Source organism: Benincasa hispida, chromosome 2 (genome assembly GCF_027475165.1).
Source record: "Benincasa hispida cultivar pf3 chromosome 2, pf3_genome.v1.1, whole genome shotgun sequence".
Classification (NCBI taxonomy): Eukaryota; Viridiplantae; Streptophyta; class Magnoliopsida; order Cucurbitales; family Cucurbitaceae; genus Benincasa; species Benincasa hispida.
Genome location: NC_143479.1, coordinates 48,924,403 through 48,943,027, shown reverse-complemented (window position 1 = coordinate 48,943,027; position 18,625 = coordinate 48,924,403). Strand labels below are relative to the sequence as shown.

Here is an 18,625-nt window from a genome sequence, read left to right as displayed (position 1 = left end):
AATACAAGATCATATATATATATATATATATATAAAACACATCATCACTTGAAGGTACGTGCCCCAATCTCTTAGTAGATCCACCTTTGATGCCACCTATATTGTGTTAACGTCAAATCTGTAACTATAAAATTATCAATAGACGAAAATTAAGCCACGTTTGGTTAATCATTTTATTTTATTTTATTTTTTTAAAAAAATTAAGTCTATAGACACTACATCTATCTCCATATTATTTCTTTTGTTATCTATTTTTTACCAATGATTTAAAAAATCGAACTAAAATTTGAAAACAAAAAAAAAAAAAATTAAAATCTTGTTTTTGTTTTTGGAATTTGACTAAGAATTCAATTATTATACTTAAGAAATATGCAAATTATTGTAAGAAATAGAGATAAAGTAAATATAATTTTCAAAAACCAAAAAAAAAAGTTACCAAACGGGGCTTTAATACTCCATGTTTTAAAAACGTGGATAAATTATACTTTTAACTATTGAACTCCCTTAAAATTTCTAAAGCTACTTTTTTCCGTTTTCAAATTTTGAATTGATTTTTTAAATCACTGATAAAAAGTAGATAATAAAAAAAGAAATTTGAAGGTGGAAGACATAAACTTAATTTTCAAAAACAAAAACAAAAAATCAAATGGTTATCAGACGGGACCTATATTTTTAAATATACCTTTCAACTTTTAAATTCTTTCAAAATTATGCAAAAACTTCCTTTTGTGTAGTCCAATGATCAAGTTGAATAAACTCATATATAGTTTTACCATGAAGTTTTAGTTGTACAAAAAAAAAAAAATGAAAATAAATAAAAAATAACCATAAAGTTTCAATTTTACTTGCATTTAAAAAGACAAAATGTTCCATCAAAGAGAACATAATTTAACTGATATTAACTATGTACTATCAATTTTAAGATGAGAAGTTCGATGTCACCACTGGCGACATATTGTGTAAAAAAATAAAAATGATATTTAACCACAAATATAAGACATACACGTGGCACTTTACATTTATGTATGTCGAACTTTCTAACTAACAACATCTTTCATCTGAAATGACATCCTCCAAAGAATTCAAGAGTTGATGGGTATATTTGAAATTTCCAAATCCTTCCAAGGACAAAATAGAACGTTCATATATAGTTTAAGGGCAAAAATATAATTCAACCTTGGAAATAATGCCCTTGTTTGGGTAGGGAATAACTTTTTTTTTTTTTTTTTTAAATACTACTTTAGTCCCAATATATTTTTTTTATTTTGGTTCATTTTAGTCCTTACACTTCCAAAATGTTCATTTTGGTCCATATATTTTCAACTTTGGTTCATTTTGGTCATTCTTCCTTAAAAATGTTCATTTGAATTCTTGTACATTTAATTTTAGTTCACTTGAGTCCTTATACTTTTAAAAAGTTCTCATTTTAGTCCGTTCATTTTCACTTTTGAAAAAAAAAATGGTCAGCTTTTTAAAGTTCAATGACCAAAATGAACCAAAGTTGAAAGTACAATGATCAAAATGAACTAAAATTGAAAGTATACAGACAAAAATGAACATTTTGAAAGTAGAGGGACCAAAATGAACAAAAACCAAGTATAAAAACCTATGAAGCATAGACACGGATACAGATACGATAGAATACGACGATACGTCAATTTCTAAAAAACTAGGATACTGATACGTTGAAGATACATTTTTTTTTCTTAAAAAAAATAGTATATAGATAAATTTAGCATACAAGTTAATGACAATAGTACACAAACATTGAAATGCAATACAAAAAATAACATCTAAGATGTTGAAGTAAAATAGTCAATAAAATGCAATAGAAAAGTGATTCATATCAGAGAAGAAGAAGATTAGAGAGAGAAGTATGAAGATAAACGAAGATCTTTTTCATTGAATTATTGAATATATTCGAGTTATATTTTGGTAGATTTTGTGGGGACTCAAATGTGAAGATGAAGATTAGATGATTCTAGGGTTTGATTTTTCATTTTTTTTTTCTCTTTTAGTTTTGGACTCGAGTAGTGAGCTTTTCAAATAAGCTGCCTAGTTTTAGATTGAAAAAGATAAGATGGGTTGCTTATTTTTTTTTTCTTTTAGAAAAGGTAAGCATAAAAATAGATACGTCAAATCGTGTGTCAGATACGTATTTGGAAAGTATCTGGAAGTATTGGTATCCGATACGTGTCTAATATAGATTCTTTGTCTCACATGAAGTATTTGTGCTTCATAGATAAGAACTAAAGTAGTAGTTTTTACTTTTTATTTTTGTAAATAAAATTTGAAATTAAAGGATTCAAATATTTGACCACTTGTGTATGCTTAGACCTTTTTTTATTACATCCAATTAGAAATGTCCATGGGGCAGGGCGGGAACAGAGAAGCCCTCTCCGTCCCCGTCCCCGCCCCCTATTCCATTCTTTGTCCCCGTGAATTTCCTCGCAGGGAACGGGGTGTGGATTTCACAAGGATTGGGTTCCCCACGGGAAAAATTTTCCGTCGTCATTTTTTTCTAACAATTTTTTTAATCTCAATTAAATATATATTTTTAACAATTCCTTAAACATATCCACTACGACTTTCATTTGAATAAAATATTATCAATTTTGGTAATAAAAATAATAATACACATTTAATTTAAAAAGATATAATTAAAAAGTTAAATTCTCATAATTTTTATAAATTAAAATTCAACAATTAAAACATCTTATCTTAAATATTACAATATCTAAGGAATTAAAGTAATAAAGTCTTAAACTTAATAATTAAAACCTCCCTAATTATCCTAACAAAGTTTACACATTTATATATATATACAAAAGTTGGGGCGGGACGGGGTTCCTGACCCCGAATTGGAAATGAAAAAAAAAAATTCCTCACTCCCTCCCTTATTTCCCATATTGAGGATTCCTACCCCATTTGGGGTGGTTCCCGCGGGTCCCGACCTCATGAGTTTTCTTGGACATCTCTACACCCAATCATATAATCTATTGATCCTAAGATATGTGGTATTTTACAAATTACACGAGACCCACACTATACTTTTTCTTTACTCTACACCATCAACCTTTTCTCTCTTTCATCTTTTATTATTTTTATCAATTTTTTAACTCTTTCCCTTCCCACACTCTCACTTTTCCACTTCCCCTCTCTCGCTTTTCCATATTTTTTTTCAAACAAACTCTCTTTCTGTTCTCTCTTTCGAAAAAATTAGTAACACACGACTCAAAATTGTGAAATTTACTTCAATCATACTGAGATTTATAGTTTTTTTAAAACAAAAAAGAATATATTATTGATTATATAGATTTAAAATATCTAAAACTATAAGTCTATATCAATAGCTTTACAATTTTAAAAGTAAAATATTCTGAAGAAATATTTCTACCCTCTATCTATTTTTTTTTTTCTAATTTAACTACTAATTATAACAAAAAAAAAAAACGTAAAAATATTTGTGAATTTACTATCAATAGTATCAAGTTTTGTACAAGTTTAAGGTGATTAATACACAAATTAAGTATTGAATAATTTCTCAAGCATAATAATGGAGTTGTCTTTTATATATATATAGCATTTTATTATAATTTTTTTAATATTTGATTATTTCACACTTGTAAAAGATATCTTAATTTCATTAAAAATGGTAATTTATGATTACTGTATGTTTTCACAAGTAACTTTAGAATCATCAAAATATTAAAAGAAGCATTACCATTGGGAGGAAAAAAAAATAGGTGGTGTTGAGTAGGCGAAAAAAGAATATAATATAAAATAATATGAGATTTGATCGTAGCTTAATAGGGATTAGAAAACTCATATCCTAATCCTAGTAGGATTAAGATAAATAGACCATCATAATTCGATAAAGTAACTTAAACTTCGAACTTATTCTCTATTTTACAATTATCTTACTTAGTCATCAAAATCCTTTTTCCTTTGTTTGGGACAGTGATTTCCTTTGTTTTACCGATCCCAAAAATTACAAAATTGTTACCTGAAAGCTAGATGTATTTTTTTCTTGGCAAAACGTTTTTCTTTAGTAAAATTTGGCATTAACAACTGGCATCGTATGTGGGGTACGAGAGTGATCTACCAATACAAATTTCAGAATCTTTGCGAAACGAAGAAATAGAGACTAGGATGAATTAGTTCTCATGATTTTGTCAAGTAAGAAATTTTGATGGCAGAAGTTATGAGAGAATCAAATCTCCATGACTAAGGAAGCCATGGCCGAATTAGATCCCCGTGTCTCTAATCCAAGAAATTGGGGGTTGGTTTATTTTTTAAAAAAAAAAAAAAAACAAAAAAGCAAGACCTTGAAGTTATCTATTTCCCCTTTCATGACGCAGACTACTGTCCCCCAACTTCTCATCTTCAGCCACGATATTCATCTTATGCAGTAACTGCGAACGACGACGATAGGAAGCAGCAAGCAGGGACTTCAAATGGACAAGCACAATTTGGAGCAAATCTTGAATCAATATGAATTATGAAACATTACACTATCATATTATCATAACTCTCATCATCATGAGCATTCTATCGAGATAAGAGTACATTACAACATGAAGAGTAAAATGTGTAATGCCATGAACTTGGTATACCGTTGTCAGAAAATTTTGGGGCAAAATTTTAAACAACTTGGAGATCACTGGAAAATTATCATTGAGGAGAATTTTCAATGATAACTTTCCAAAGGAGTAAAGAAAGATCATGGCTGTTCAACTCTGACGGAGCGAAGGACATGACAAATTCAGAATGTTGCTTGATGACGATAGAATTCAAAATGCCTAAGTTGGATTAGCCACAAGAGAAGCAGAAGTTTGTTACAATCTGAGGATTTCAAACTACAATCAACTTCTCATTGTCGTTGAAAGTTATGAGTTTGAAGCTTTACTCATGAGTTTAGAAGAAGATGTGGGTAAGATGTAAATCTTTGTTGATGAAGTTAGATTTGAGAACTCAATGGGATATGATGAGGATGTTAAGTGTGTGTCCATTTAGTGAAATACATTGGTGCACCTACTGATCCACACCATAAAAAAGGAGGGAAAGATTCGTCTTCCCCTTTGTACTTATTGTAATACTAATGAGTAAGTGGGAGTGGGATATGATGAGGGTGTTAAGTGTGTATTAACGTAGTAGAGATTCACTAGTGTAACTATTGAACTACATTCTAAAAAAAGATTGAGAGAGGCAAAAAGTTTCAGAAGGATGAAGTTCTCTTGCTTTTACACCTATGAATCTCTACTCCAAATGGTTTAAGATGAGCATAATGTGAATTTGAAGATTACTATGACGATATAAAAACGTCGGCAACATTTAGCAATTTTTATAGACAAATTTGAAGAAATCTTTGTTGCACCAATGATAGGAATATATTCAAATCAAGTTGATGTCTAACAAATATTCTACCATATAATTTCAAAAGTCGGTCAATTTATAAAGTTTTGGCTTGGAAGTTCTATATTTATTGACAAAGATAATGTAACGTAGAGATTACCAGAAAATTGTCGTCGAGGGTAAAGAAATCAAAAGGGAAAATCAATACCTCTCTACATCAATGAAGTTGAAGCCATAATAGATATGACACAAGATTTAGGCACGGGAGATGATGATAATTCATTTAGAATTCAAGATCACAACCAGTTTGAGACAATAATCATTGGAGCAAATCTCAAAGCCTCAACTCTAAATACCTCTACAAAATTGCAAAACACAAGATAAGTTTTACTTTTGATGCTATACTTCAATTCAATAGTCAATTTGCATATATCACGAATTATAGAAAATACATAAAGATGGTACAAAAGAATATGTGAATCAACACAACTTCTTATAAATAAAGTATTTGGATGCAGGAGATTATAAAGTATTTTTCAACAACTAGGAGCTAGAAATTTAATTATTAACTAAAGGGAAAATTGTCACGAGGAATCGAATTGGGACTTGAACAATTATCTGAGTAAAAAAAAAAAAAAAAAAAAAGAACTGGGGGCTGGCCACCGTGCAGACATTTAACCAAATCCAAAATCCAAAATCTATGGTCTACCTGAGGTCAGACTGAAGACATATGCTGAAGTTCGTCGTAAAAGATAGGTAGATTAACTTTGCTTAAGTGCATGAGGATGAAAATTAAGGAACTGATTAGATACAATGACGATCTAATCAACACTCACGATTGGGCGTGTCGCAAGAAGAGGTAGGGATGACAAAATTCCTTGCGGGGTCGGGCCCCTGACCCAATTGGGGCGGGGAATCCTCAGTTTTCCGGGTATGGTCGTCAAACTAAGGATTTAAATCGGGTCCTCGGTCGGGGACAAGAAGGGGATCCCCGTACCGTCCCCGACCCCAAACCCGATCCCCACCTCCATCCCAATTTTTTTAATTACTAACATACATAACAATAATAATAATAATAATAATAATAATTAAAAAAACTGAAACCATATAAAAGCTACTTTTAATTATAATTTTTTTCTAATTTATATATATATAAAAACTACTAAAACAACAACTTGAAGCTACTGTTTCAGTTATTTTTTTTTAATTTTAACTTTTTAATATAATAAAAAACATTAAAAATACTTTTTAATTGGTTAATTTAAACAAACATATCTAACAATAATTTTAACTTGTTACATAAAATTCACAATTTCAATATAAATACTAATTTTAGTTAACTTTAAATAATAAAATAATAAAATAAAAAGTGAGGATTTTTTCTCACGAGGACCCGAATCTCCGATCCCCAAAACGGGAAATGGGACAAAGACGGGGATTAAAAATCCCCACGGGGACGAGGATGGGAATGCATCCACGCCCCACCTCGGCCCCGTTGCCATCCATAAGAAGAGAGGAATGATCCTTGATTGACGAAAAGTCAAGTTCGTGTATCCATGCTCCTCGAGAAAAGAACGAGTATGACATAAATTTTGCACTTAACGCTGCTTAGTTATGATGAATGTGGGGCGAAACCTAATCAAGACTTAAAAAAAAGCTTGGTTAAATATTCCCAGCATGGCCAGAGATTCGAGAATGATCTCGGAAGTGCCAAATGCGACATAACTATACTTACAGGAACAACTAGTACGCTCATAATAAGGAATATGGTTATACTAGCATGAAATTAGGCCAGTACACGTATAATAAGGAAAGTACACCATATAATAAGGAAAACAAAACAACTAAAGGAGCAATAAAGGCTAGAGCAATACTCTAAGTTTGCATAAATGCACACAACTAGTGGTAGTTGGTTTGCAATCAAACTTAGGAGTGTGGCCTAAGTTGAGAAGTGGATTTTGACCTAGTAAAATAAAGCCAAAAATCAATATAATATGAAATAATATAATATTATATGAGATTTGATCCTTACTAGGGATTAGGAAACTCATATCCTAACCTTAGTAGGATTAAGATAAAATCTTAGATCAAATCCCTTACAAATGGACATCATGACTCTATATGAGATAACTTAAACTTCTGATTTCTTCTCTATTCTACAATTCTCTTATTGACTTAGGCATCGGCGTCATTCTTCTTTGTTTTACAAGCTCTTTCTTCTCCAAAATTACAATTTTACCATTATTATCACGTAAAAGTCATGTACATTTTCTCTTAGTCAAAATTTTGCATCAATAGGTGATAAACATAGTTGGAAAGAAAGTAAAGAATTATGGGGGAAATAAAATTTAAGATAGAAAAAATAGAGAGCTATAGAAAAATTAATGTTTAAGACAAAGATACGCAAAAATTTTAGAATGGGACAAAAGAAAATTCAAAACTAGAGAGAGATTTTTAATCAATGAAACAAAACAGGTATATGAGAAATTTTAGAAAGATAAACTTCAAAGGAGGAACACACAATTTTGAGAAAAGAAAGAAAAAGAATAAATACATTAAAGGGAAATAGAAATTGTAGAGAGAGAAAGAAATAGAGACCAAGAAAGAAAGTTTTTGCATATAGAAAAAATGTCAAACTATTTGCAAAAATAATAAAAAAAAATACTGATTAACATTGATAGACTTCTATCAACCTCTATCAATCTCTATGAAAGAAGATTAAAATTTTTTTATTTTGTGTAAATAATTTTCTTTATTTTTTATTTTTGAAAATCCCCGACTATGAAGAGATTTTTTGAAAACATAATGGAGATAGGAAAAGGGGATATACATTTTAGAGGAAGAATAAACTTTGAAATTGAGATTATAGAAGCCCTAGAAAGAATATAGAAGGATTTTTTAACTTTTTTTTTTCTTTTTTGACATAATATTTACCGTGAAATTAAAATCTTAGACAATCACTCGCGAAATCACTTAAAGAAATCACCTTCCAAGTACAAAACCATATGTAATTTTATATTGATGGTCTATTTCCGGGGGAAATGGGTTAGAATTAGCCTCCAAAAATTTCCATCTTTTAGAATTAGTACCTTTGAAAAAAAAATTGAAATAGTTTTTCTTGGTCTATCTCGATCGAGATCGACCATCAAGATTTAAATAAAAATTTAACTTTTTCATCCTGTTGAATGTTTTGTGCTTTCTTGATGAAATATCGGATATGATTAATATCGAGATTCTATATATTTGAAAAGATCATGTAATATTTGAAAAAAATTAATAGAACCTCGATGTTAATCATACATGAGATTTCACCAAGAAAGTCCAAAACAATTGACAAAGATGAAAAAATTAATTTTTTTTAATCAAAATTTCAGTGGTTGATTTCGGCCTAGATGGCGAAAAAAAACAATTTCAACGAATTTTCTAAAATGATACTAGCTCAAAAAGATGAAAACATTTGAGGGCTATTTCCTACCCTTATCTCAGTTGGAATAGTTCTTTTCTTTTATTGGTTTGCTGGTTAAATTTATCCACTTTGTCGTTGCCCAAGTGGTTCGACTTTCCAACAACAATTTCTATAGAATTTTTTTCTTCTAAGAATATAAGGGTACGTTTGCTTGACAATATGAATTTTGTTTTATGTTTTTAAATTCATCTATTTGGTAGAGAATTCAGATTTTGTTTCTGAAAACTATTTTCTAAATCTGTAACCCAAACCGTGCAAATTCTAAAACAACAATTTTATATCTTCATTGTATCCAAATTTGAATTTTAAAATTTTAAAATACAGAATCACATTAGATAAAGATTAAAAACATTTAGAATTATAGTAGGCACATTATAAACTCTATTCATTTTTTTAAAATTTAAATATGTATTATATAATGTATTATAAATTATATAATATTTTTAAAAAATATTAATTATACAAATTTTGTTAACATAAAATATGTATATAAATAAATTAACAATAGTTTGTTATCAACTAGGATTTAGTTGAGAACTACAACTAGTTTTATGATTTATAAATATAGCATCAAACACATTTTAAACAATTGTATAAACTAAAATCTAATTTCTAAATCTGCTATCAAATACATATTTGAAAACATGAAATGCAACTATATCTTCATTGAATCTCTTGTTTTTAAATTTCTATTTTCAAATTTCTTACCAAATAGTCCTAAAACTTTCCCTTAAACTGATACTTTTTCCCCAACCAATGTAAGGTAAAACTCGAACTATTTACCTTTGAAGTGGTAATTAACGCCTTTTAATTAAATATGTTGTTCAATATCAATTTCGACAAAAATTAACTCATATGAACTTGCTTAGACCCCTAATTAACCCTCCTTCATTATTATTATGTTTCATGGTGAAAGATTAATGAATAAAAGAGAGAACAAAAAGAAGAGGGGGTAAAGGACAAGGGAAAATGTTAACGCTATTTTTTTTTTTTTTAATTTTATTTTAAGTATATCCTTGAGCTTTGCCTTTTTAGTTTAAAATATGTCCATATACTTTTAAATATTGCAATATTACCCTAAACATTCACAAATATTTCAAAACTTTCCTTAGGGGAGAATTTTTATTTGAGAAAAAATTGAGACTTGAAATAGTAGAGTGATGACCTAATAATGATGCGGTGATTCAAATTTTCATCTCACGTTACAGCACATCATTTCATGTCTCAATTTTCATTCAAAATTCTAAAAAAATTGTTACCCTAAGGTAGTTTTGAAACATTTATGAAAATTTATATTGCAACTCTTCAAGATGTAACCCAAAATTAATGATTCAGGAAGATTGATGTAGTTCAAGATTTAATCCAACAAAAAGGGTATCCAAACCAATCACTATTTCTCACCCTAACATCTTTGAGCAAGCCTAAAGATCAATGTCCAATTTGTAAGTGATTGTACAAACATTAAATGACATAGTACTTTTTGTCCTAATGTTGCAAAATATACATAATTGTAGCACATGACAATAATGTATCTATAATTAATGATCTCCAACCACAAAAGTGGGTTGAGATATGCTTTCTCATTTAATAGCTATTTATTATTAGTTTTTAAAAAAATTTGTTTCTCACAATTTTTTTTTAGAATGAGTTTCGACTTTCTTAAAAGAAACATTCAAATGATTAGTTAAATTTTAAGAACAAAAATACGTATTTTAAGACTTCTTTTAAAAAAAATCAGATTTAGACTTCGATTTTAATACATTTTTAAAAAGTAGATAACAAAACAAATAATCTCAAGAGTAGTGTGTTTATTAACTTCATTTCCAACAACCCGGTGTTATCAATCAAGATCTAAGAAATTCCAATCATATATATATATATATATATATATGTATGTATATGTATATGTTTATCATATAGATTTTATATATATATATATATATATGTATGTATATGTATATGTTTATCATATAACTAAATCTAAACCAGAACTATCCCAACCAAGAAATAACATTAAAACAAAGGATTAGTCCCTCATCGGATTTTTATTTCCAATGACCATACCATAAAACTACATGTTCAGTTGTAGCCCAAAATTAAAAGGACTTCTTTTTTAGTGAAAAAATGTTTCATTGAATAAATGAAATAAGGAGCCCCCAAACATATATATAGGTGTTTACAAAAGAGATTTCCAATTGGAAACTCAATAGGAAAGAGTAAAAAGCTTAAAGGGATGCCTTCTTTTGCACCAATATAGTCCAATAGACAACCAAATCCATGAAATTATCAAAACAAGAAAAGGAGTGTCGAAAGAGACGTTTATTGCACTCGCTCCATAAAGTCTAGAGAAAGGCAAGAACAATAGTCAACCAAACAATCTTTGTTGCACCATGAAACGGATGGCTCACCAAAAGGGATGCCAAGATATAAAAAATATTGTCAGAGCAACGCTAATGACCAATCAAAAGCATCCAGAATAATGTGCCAAAAACATGAAGCAAAGGAACAATGTACAAGCAGATGAGCAGGGAACTTAGAATGGTTTTGCATAATCAGTCCAAAACTAAAAGGACTTGAAAAGTACCTTTCTGCTATTGCACTCTGAGCTTAGCAAGGGCTACAGCAATCCTAGCACCCACAAGAGCATTGTTCTTAACAAGTGCAATATCTTGAGGAAGTTAAAGAAACCCAAGAAATAAAGCAGCAGACCATGTCTGAAATTATTAACTTGTTTTCCTTTCTCTCCGTCACATCTGAGTAGAAAAACTACATCGTCGGACATCGACCTGACTTAACCAGAAATGCATGCAGACATTTATTGTGATAAAAATGTTTGCAAAAAAAAAGGTCAATTAAAGGATACTTGAAGCGAGTGAGGCTCCTCCAGTGAGTTCATTCACCCTTTTAAGTAAGAAAGGAGTTTCGGCATTTCCCACAATATTTTTCTCCCTAAAATGTGTATATACAAATGGACGAGTTTCAGCATAGCTCAACGATTAATGCATTAATAACCTTTCCTACTAATTGAAGGTTCAAATCTTCGCCCCTAGTTTATAACGCTATACTCAAAATATATCTATAGAAAGTAATACAGATGTGTCCGCAATAAAATTCGACTTGTGGATTTCTTACCGAGCTTCTTGAAGTGCGCTTTGTATTGCATTCTCAATTAAGCTTCCAGAAGCTGAATGCTCATTTGGAATTGGAACAGCAATCAGAATTCCACTTCCAAGCCCAAGATTCATGTTCGCATCTGCAGAGGAAGACAATAAAAAAGTAATAAATATATAGAAGAATGGAATGAACAACGACATATCACTTTAGATTGCCCAACTATGTGAAGAAATATTTAAGGGGTGGCATCACTATTAGAAGTCTGGTATCCAATTCTTTTGAAGAGAAAACAACAGTTCTTGTTGTATAAGTTTCCAGTCTCCTAATCTCCGACTTATACAGCAACTGGGATTCTCTTCACTATACAGTTACAGTTATCCTAGGTTCTAGAAAGTATATATTTGGCAATAAACCTAGTAAATAGAGGGATCAAAATAAATCTTCTTCCAATTTCGTTTTAAATCAAGAAAGGTTGAAGGTTCTCTAGTGACTTGCCGATAAGCTTCGCAGCATCTTCTGGGGTATCAACACGACAAGGTGCCTGGATTTTGTACATCATGAACAAAACAAAAAAGAAAGAATAATTTTAGTTTCAAATAATAAATAATCTAGCCCATCGATCTATATACCCTACCTATAGCATGAGTGAAGATAACCACAAACTTATGATGATCTTCCGTTATACCATCATAAATGAGTGACAGTATACCTGGAATTCGATGCCATGTAGACTAAATTGAGAAAGTGGAGTAACTTTTTGCCTTTGCCAAATTACAAAGCCATTAGAAATTTGTGGAGATCTAGAAGGAAAAAGGCAGTTTTGCATGTCAATATACCTTGCAGCCGCTGGTTTCAGTAAAAAATGCAGGAAATTCGTTTGTTCTATAAGCTGCAACACACACTCCCTGAGTTTCCTGTTAATAACATTTCTGCAGCAGTGAATAAATTAAAAAGAAAGCTGCATGATATGTAAAACGGTTGAAGCCGGGGAAATAGACGACTATACCAAATATTCAAGGGTCCTGGGGATGTCTAATATCGATTTTACACCAGCTGAGATGACTGCTACAGGGGTTCTTCCTAGCTCAGTGAGATCAGAAGATATATCCATTGCTGCAAAAGGCAGTTGAAAACATATACAGGAGAAGGAAAAAGTTATTCATGGGCTTGTTGCCATGGGTTTGTTGTCATTCATCCATACAAAAGTACCTTACTTTGTTCACCATGTCTATGAACTCCTCCAATGCCACCAGTCACAAACACAGGGATGCCAACCTACAATTGATTTCCATGTACAGAACTGGTGAGAAGGTTAAAAAACTGAAAATTGTGAAGTATGTTTAATGAATCAAATACAGAATACAAAACCACAGTGACATGCCCACCTTAGAAGCAAAGAACATTGTTGCGGAAACAGTAGTAGCACCATTTCCTCTGCTAGCCACCTTATAAGACACAAAATAGGCAATAACTATCCATGAAGAACAGACAAAACTCAAAAAAACAGTACCATGTAGTTTATGACAGGTCCACGGTCATAAAATTAAAACTAACGGAGAAAAGGAAAGAAAAGGTAATTATATCAAACAGCTTCCAAGATCGTTGTTTTTATTATTATTATATAAATATACGATTTAAGTTCAAACATTAGGTGATTACAAAATCTAAATCTGGTAACATAAAACCAGAAGATATTGTGGAACTGGTGTCTCATTACAATTTTTAATAAGAATATTGGTGATCAATAACAAAAGAAAGGAACCTTTAGAACTAAAAAATGTTTAGACTGTAATTTGTATCCTATACCATAAGGTATAAGTTACTCTACTGTTCATACAAAGGTGGAATTAGTACCAGCAAAGAGGAGTAATTGACAAAATTCATAACCACCCAGGATGAATCAACAAAAAAATATAATTGCTAAACTAATACTCACAACTTGTGCTATGTCCCTTCTAGCAGTCTTTTGGACTTGGTTTCCCAGAATACTCAACCTCTCCAATTCTTCCTCATTCAGGCCTGCATACATAGAGGAATTAGAAATTTACAAGTGAAAAAAAAAAACAATCAAAACAAAAAGAAAACAGAAAGAAAAGATTTGACAATTCTAATTCTGAATGAATAAATTTTAGGTTAATTAGTAGAAGCATTGAATAAAAAATGCTAAAAAAAAGCCTATGCAAACACAATTACCAAGGTAGAAAAGGTTGCAAAAAAAAAAAAAACAAAAAACTATTTGTATGCTTTCTTGCCATCTATTACAAGAAACATATTTCGAAGGTTCTTGTAATGACTCTCTCACAGATGTTGTAAATGGACTTTGTTCCAATTTAATGCATCCAAAGTCTTCGGAATCAAAAAAGATTCTATCCTGCAAATTCCTTGATGAAAGGTGTTACAATACCACATGCTAAAGAGATATTTTTCAAATGATAATGGCTTTAAAGCTCCTTTAACACACTGTTACAATTGCAGTTATGAACCTATATATATATATTTGGTGTGTGTGTGTGTGTGGGGGGGGGGGGGGGGAGGGGGCGGATTGGGGAATAACCAACCAAACAACTTTCACACCTGGGATTAGAGAGTGGGGTAATGGGGGGCTGGATACATGGGATGGGTTGAATCTTCTGAATGAGTTCATTGACTGCCAGTAGTGGATTACTTGGATATGGTGATCATTTATTTGGATGAGGAGGCACTCACTGATTTGGTTGGAGAAAGGGAGGATTGGATAAGTCCTATTATGAGCTTAAAACTCTCATACTTCACAAATTTCAATTGTTGGAGGCAACAATTCGAGAAAAGTTCATAGCACTCTGACACAAGGATAGCACTGAAGTACCAATGACAGTTCGAAGTATTAGTTGCACCATATGGTGAATATGTTAGAACATGTGCTAAAGGAGCCTTTCATGAACGGATTAAATCAAGAGGGCAAGGCTAATTCAAGCTCTGGAATCAAAATGGACTAGAACTGATAGAGATGGTCAAGAGAGAAGAATAATGAACTACAACAACCCAGATAGGTCAAGGCTAAGTCTTGAGACACACCCATGAGGGGATTTAACATCCAAGACATGATACATATTTGGGCTTGTTCCTAGCTATAGCCTAACCTATTTGTGCCCACAATAGCGAACCCAATGCAAACCAATTGGAAACCAATTGTCAGTAGGACGATGAATAATTCAACACAGTCGATAGAGGGATTTAAGAAGTTGTCTGAATTGGAGTTTGTGACTCCAAGAGAAGGGTTCCTTTAATTATGATAAAAATTTTGCTCCATGGTAACGATACAAGAACAAACTGCTGTCATAAAAGAGGGTGAGGAGACAATGTAGGAGGTAGGCACCACATAGCCAAAGACCTAGTGCTTTGAAGGCCAAATCTACAATAATCTAGTAGAGGATGAGAAGACACTGTAGGACATAGGCTCCATAGAGCCAGAGACACAGTGCTTTGAAGGCCAAATTTTTGGGTATGACCATAGGAGCTTTATTAGATATGTGGAGCAATACAACTTATGAGGCTGAGAGACTATACTGATACAACTGCCACTTATAGAGACATACATTATGCAGTTACATTGCGTAAATTTACCATTTGAATGCACAAATCAATGAGTTACACTATCAAACTTAGAAATCAGTTCATTCCATGACACAAAAAAAATAGTTCATTTACTACATTTTATCAGAATCATAATATCAGATTTTCTGGGTTCAACTACTATCATAAACTTTTTACAATGAGACCAATACAAGCACAGGAAGTATTGATAGGTATAGAGATGAGTAGTTAATAAACACCTACGCATGGTGTGCCATCTATAATTGCTACAGTTGCAGGAACTGCTCCATTCTTCCTCACCATTGCTTCTACTTCCTTTGCAGTTTCCAGATTTTGTGGATATGGCATCCCTACATACAAAGAGAGAAAACAACAGAAAGCTGTGAAAAAGAATGAAAAGAAGTTTCCACAGCAATGCTAAATAAATAACAATTTTATGTTCACTAGTTTTTGAATATCCAAAAATATCAGCCTTCACTAGTTTTCCTGCGTTCAAACTAAGAAGACTATGGAATCCTACAACCTAAGTCAATCCGACATAAACCTTCACTTTTGTAAGTGTTCCTATCAGATGATATGATATTAGATTTATCTTCACCCATCAGCTTAAGCTTTTGGGTAAATCAGTGATTTAAGATGGTATTAGAGCAATTGATCCAAGGAGGTTCTGTGTTCAAACTCCTGCAATGCTATTTCTTCCTCAAATAATATCGATTTCTACTTGTTGGATCTTCTTCATATTTCAAGCCCACAAGTGAGGAGGAATATTAGATGATATGATATTTAATTTATCTTCACCAATCAACTTAAGCTTTTTAGGTCAATATGTGATTTAAGAGTTCCTAACTCCTAGAGTAACCAATGATTTTCAAATACAATAATTCTTACTCTGAGAATCATACACAACAATACTGTTCAATTAAATTGATTGAACCAAGTTGATTCATTAGAAATATATTTCAGAATCACTTCATTTCATCTTCACGTCCACGTTAACTCCCTCTTTTGTCCAAATTTCTACAGTAAGCAGATTATGAGAGGACTGAGGCCAGATGATCATATCAAAAGGTTAACCGAAACTACTTTTTGACAAAAGAGGGTTTCAAATTCTTCAACAATTACTAAAAGGCAGTAATCAAACTATAGAGTCACCATGTGAGATGATGGTTGATTCGAGGGCAACAACAGGATGCCCACGAGATATGGCAGCAGAAACTTCGGAGGATATCTTAATTAGGCCTCTTCCGAGAGCGTCAATGGCACCCTTCATCAATTTAAAGAAGACAATAAGCAAAAGCTGGGGGAAATGGTTTTAAGAGATTAATTTGATGATTCTGACCTGTGGGTTATCGCTGGTTTTCGAGTCTGGTGAGTGAAAGTGTCTACTGAGATTAGATATTCTTGAGAGAGCTGAAGAAGAAGAAGAAGAAGAAGAAGACGCCATTTTTCTTTTCTCCAACTGAAAACCAGAGCAGTGTGTGTCGACTGTTGAGACTGTTTTCATTTACCTATTTCTCCATTAGAGCCATTTAAAGAAAATTGGTTAAAAATAATTTTTAATCCTAGTTGCACTAAAAAATAGCACGGTTAGATTTCCACCTTATTAAACTAACATGTCTTTTAAAAACTCGTAAAAATAATTTTTCTCAATCCATCTCGGTCGAGATTCACCATGATATTTTAGTTAAAAAGTTAATTTTTTCCAATTATAGATTGTTTTAGGCTGGTACACCTGATTACACATCGAGATTTACTAATTCTTTGATAATCTTCCCAAATCTTATACCAAATCTTATATTATTTTCAAATTTTTTCCAAAGTCGGTTATGTTTACTAAATATTAGATCAAATTTGATGGAGTTAGCATGTAATCAACTGAAAAAATCAGAATCATTAAACAGTCTAATTCATCAATTTTAGCATCTGAATAAGCATGCCCATAAAATGAAAGGTGGGTTCGGAAATCACCTTAGAGGAAAAACTGATTTTGGTATTTTTGGTGAAGAACCTTTCTTCTTCCAAAAATCAATAAAACCCAATTGCATGTCTTCAAATCTCAACACCAAAGTTGAGTTTTTGTTCCAGTTCAGTCATGCAATCACATTACACTTCAAGTTGACACCTTAAAGGCATAAAAGCAAGTGGAATTTTGAGTGACATTAAGTATTTAATGTGGGATAAATCCACTAAGTGGATTTTCTCACCATTTTAAATTAAATTCAAAATTCAATTTATAAATTTTGAAATCTTAATTTCAAAATTATAATTATATATATAGGGAAATTATTTCAAATGGTAAAACTATTGAAAATATTTATAAGATATAGCAAAATTTTAGAACTATCAATGATAGATGTTTATCAGTGTCTATCAACATCTATCATTGATAATTCTAAAATTTTGCTATATCACACACACGCACGCACGCGCACACACACACTTCAAATTCGAATTTGAACGCTTATAAACATGTAATTATATCGTATATAATTACTAACTCCCTTGATTCGAATTTGAACGCTTCAAATTTACTCATCATGCTATTATAAGGTTTAATCCGTTTGTGAGCTAGTAGGAGAACCTAATGAACCTACAGATCATGGACTCCAACGATCTAAGATTAATTGGCTAAACTCTTTAATCCGAATTAATCAATATTCGTTAACTACCGGGTCACTCCACTAAAGCCTAGTAGTTGCACTCTCCTCATTGTAGTTATATTTTTGTCCATTTGATTAAACCATAATCAATCAAAATTAATTTAATATCAAATATTAAATTAATTAAACACCAATTCCAAAAACATAAATATTTATTTATATATTTGATATTTACATCGAATTTAAATATTATCCAATTCTCCAATTTCGTTTAATACGATAAATAAACGTGTAATTATATCGTATATAATTACTAACTCCCTTAATTCGAATTTGAATGCTTCAAATTTACTCATCATGCTATTATAAGGTTTAATCCGTTTGTGAGCTAGTAGGAGAACCTAATGAACCTACAGATCATGGACTCCAACGATCCGAGATTAATTGGCTAAACTCTTTAATCTAAATTAATCAATATTCGTTAACTACCGGGTCACTCCACTAAAGCCCAGTAGTT

General features: G+C 31.4%; 1 protein-coding gene across 4 annotated transcripts; it reads right to left on the bottom strand.

The window, feature by feature from the left end:
- Positions 1 to 5,460: 5,460 nt before the first annotated feature.
- Positions 5,461 to 17,035, bottom strand: LOC120070679 (indigoidine synthase A family protein). Of its 4 annotated transcripts, none has more exons than XM_090310709.1 (13): positions 16,848 to 17,035; positions 16,661 to 16,772; positions 15,748 to 15,858; positions 13,872 to 13,954; positions 13,321 to 13,380; positions 13,150 to 13,210; positions 12,942 to 13,048; positions 12,772 to 12,849; positions 12,431 to 12,476; positions 11,954 to 12,074; positions 11,685 to 11,770; positions 11,406 to 11,489; positions 5,461 to 5,713 (listed from the first exon to the last, which is right to left on the bottom strand). In XM_090310709.1, exons 1-12 carry the CDS (start codon positions 17,010 to 17,012, stop codon positions 11,413 to 11,415), a joined length of 1,107 nt encoding a protein of 368 aa, XP_090166835.1. In that variant the 5' UTR covers positions 17,013 to 17,035; the 3' UTR covers positions 5,461 to 5,713; positions 11,406 to 11,412. The 4 variants fall into 4 exon arrangements, with proteins under 4 accessions (XP_090166835.1, XP_038878448.1, XP_038878450.1 ...); XM_039022520.2 differs by lacking the exon at positions 5,461 to 5,713 and adding an exon at positions 11,076 to 11,271; XM_039022522.2 differs by lacking the exon at positions 5,461 to 5,713 and adding an exon at positions 11,076 to 11,163.
- Between the last annotated feature and the right edge of the window lie 1,590 nt (positions 17,036 to 18,625).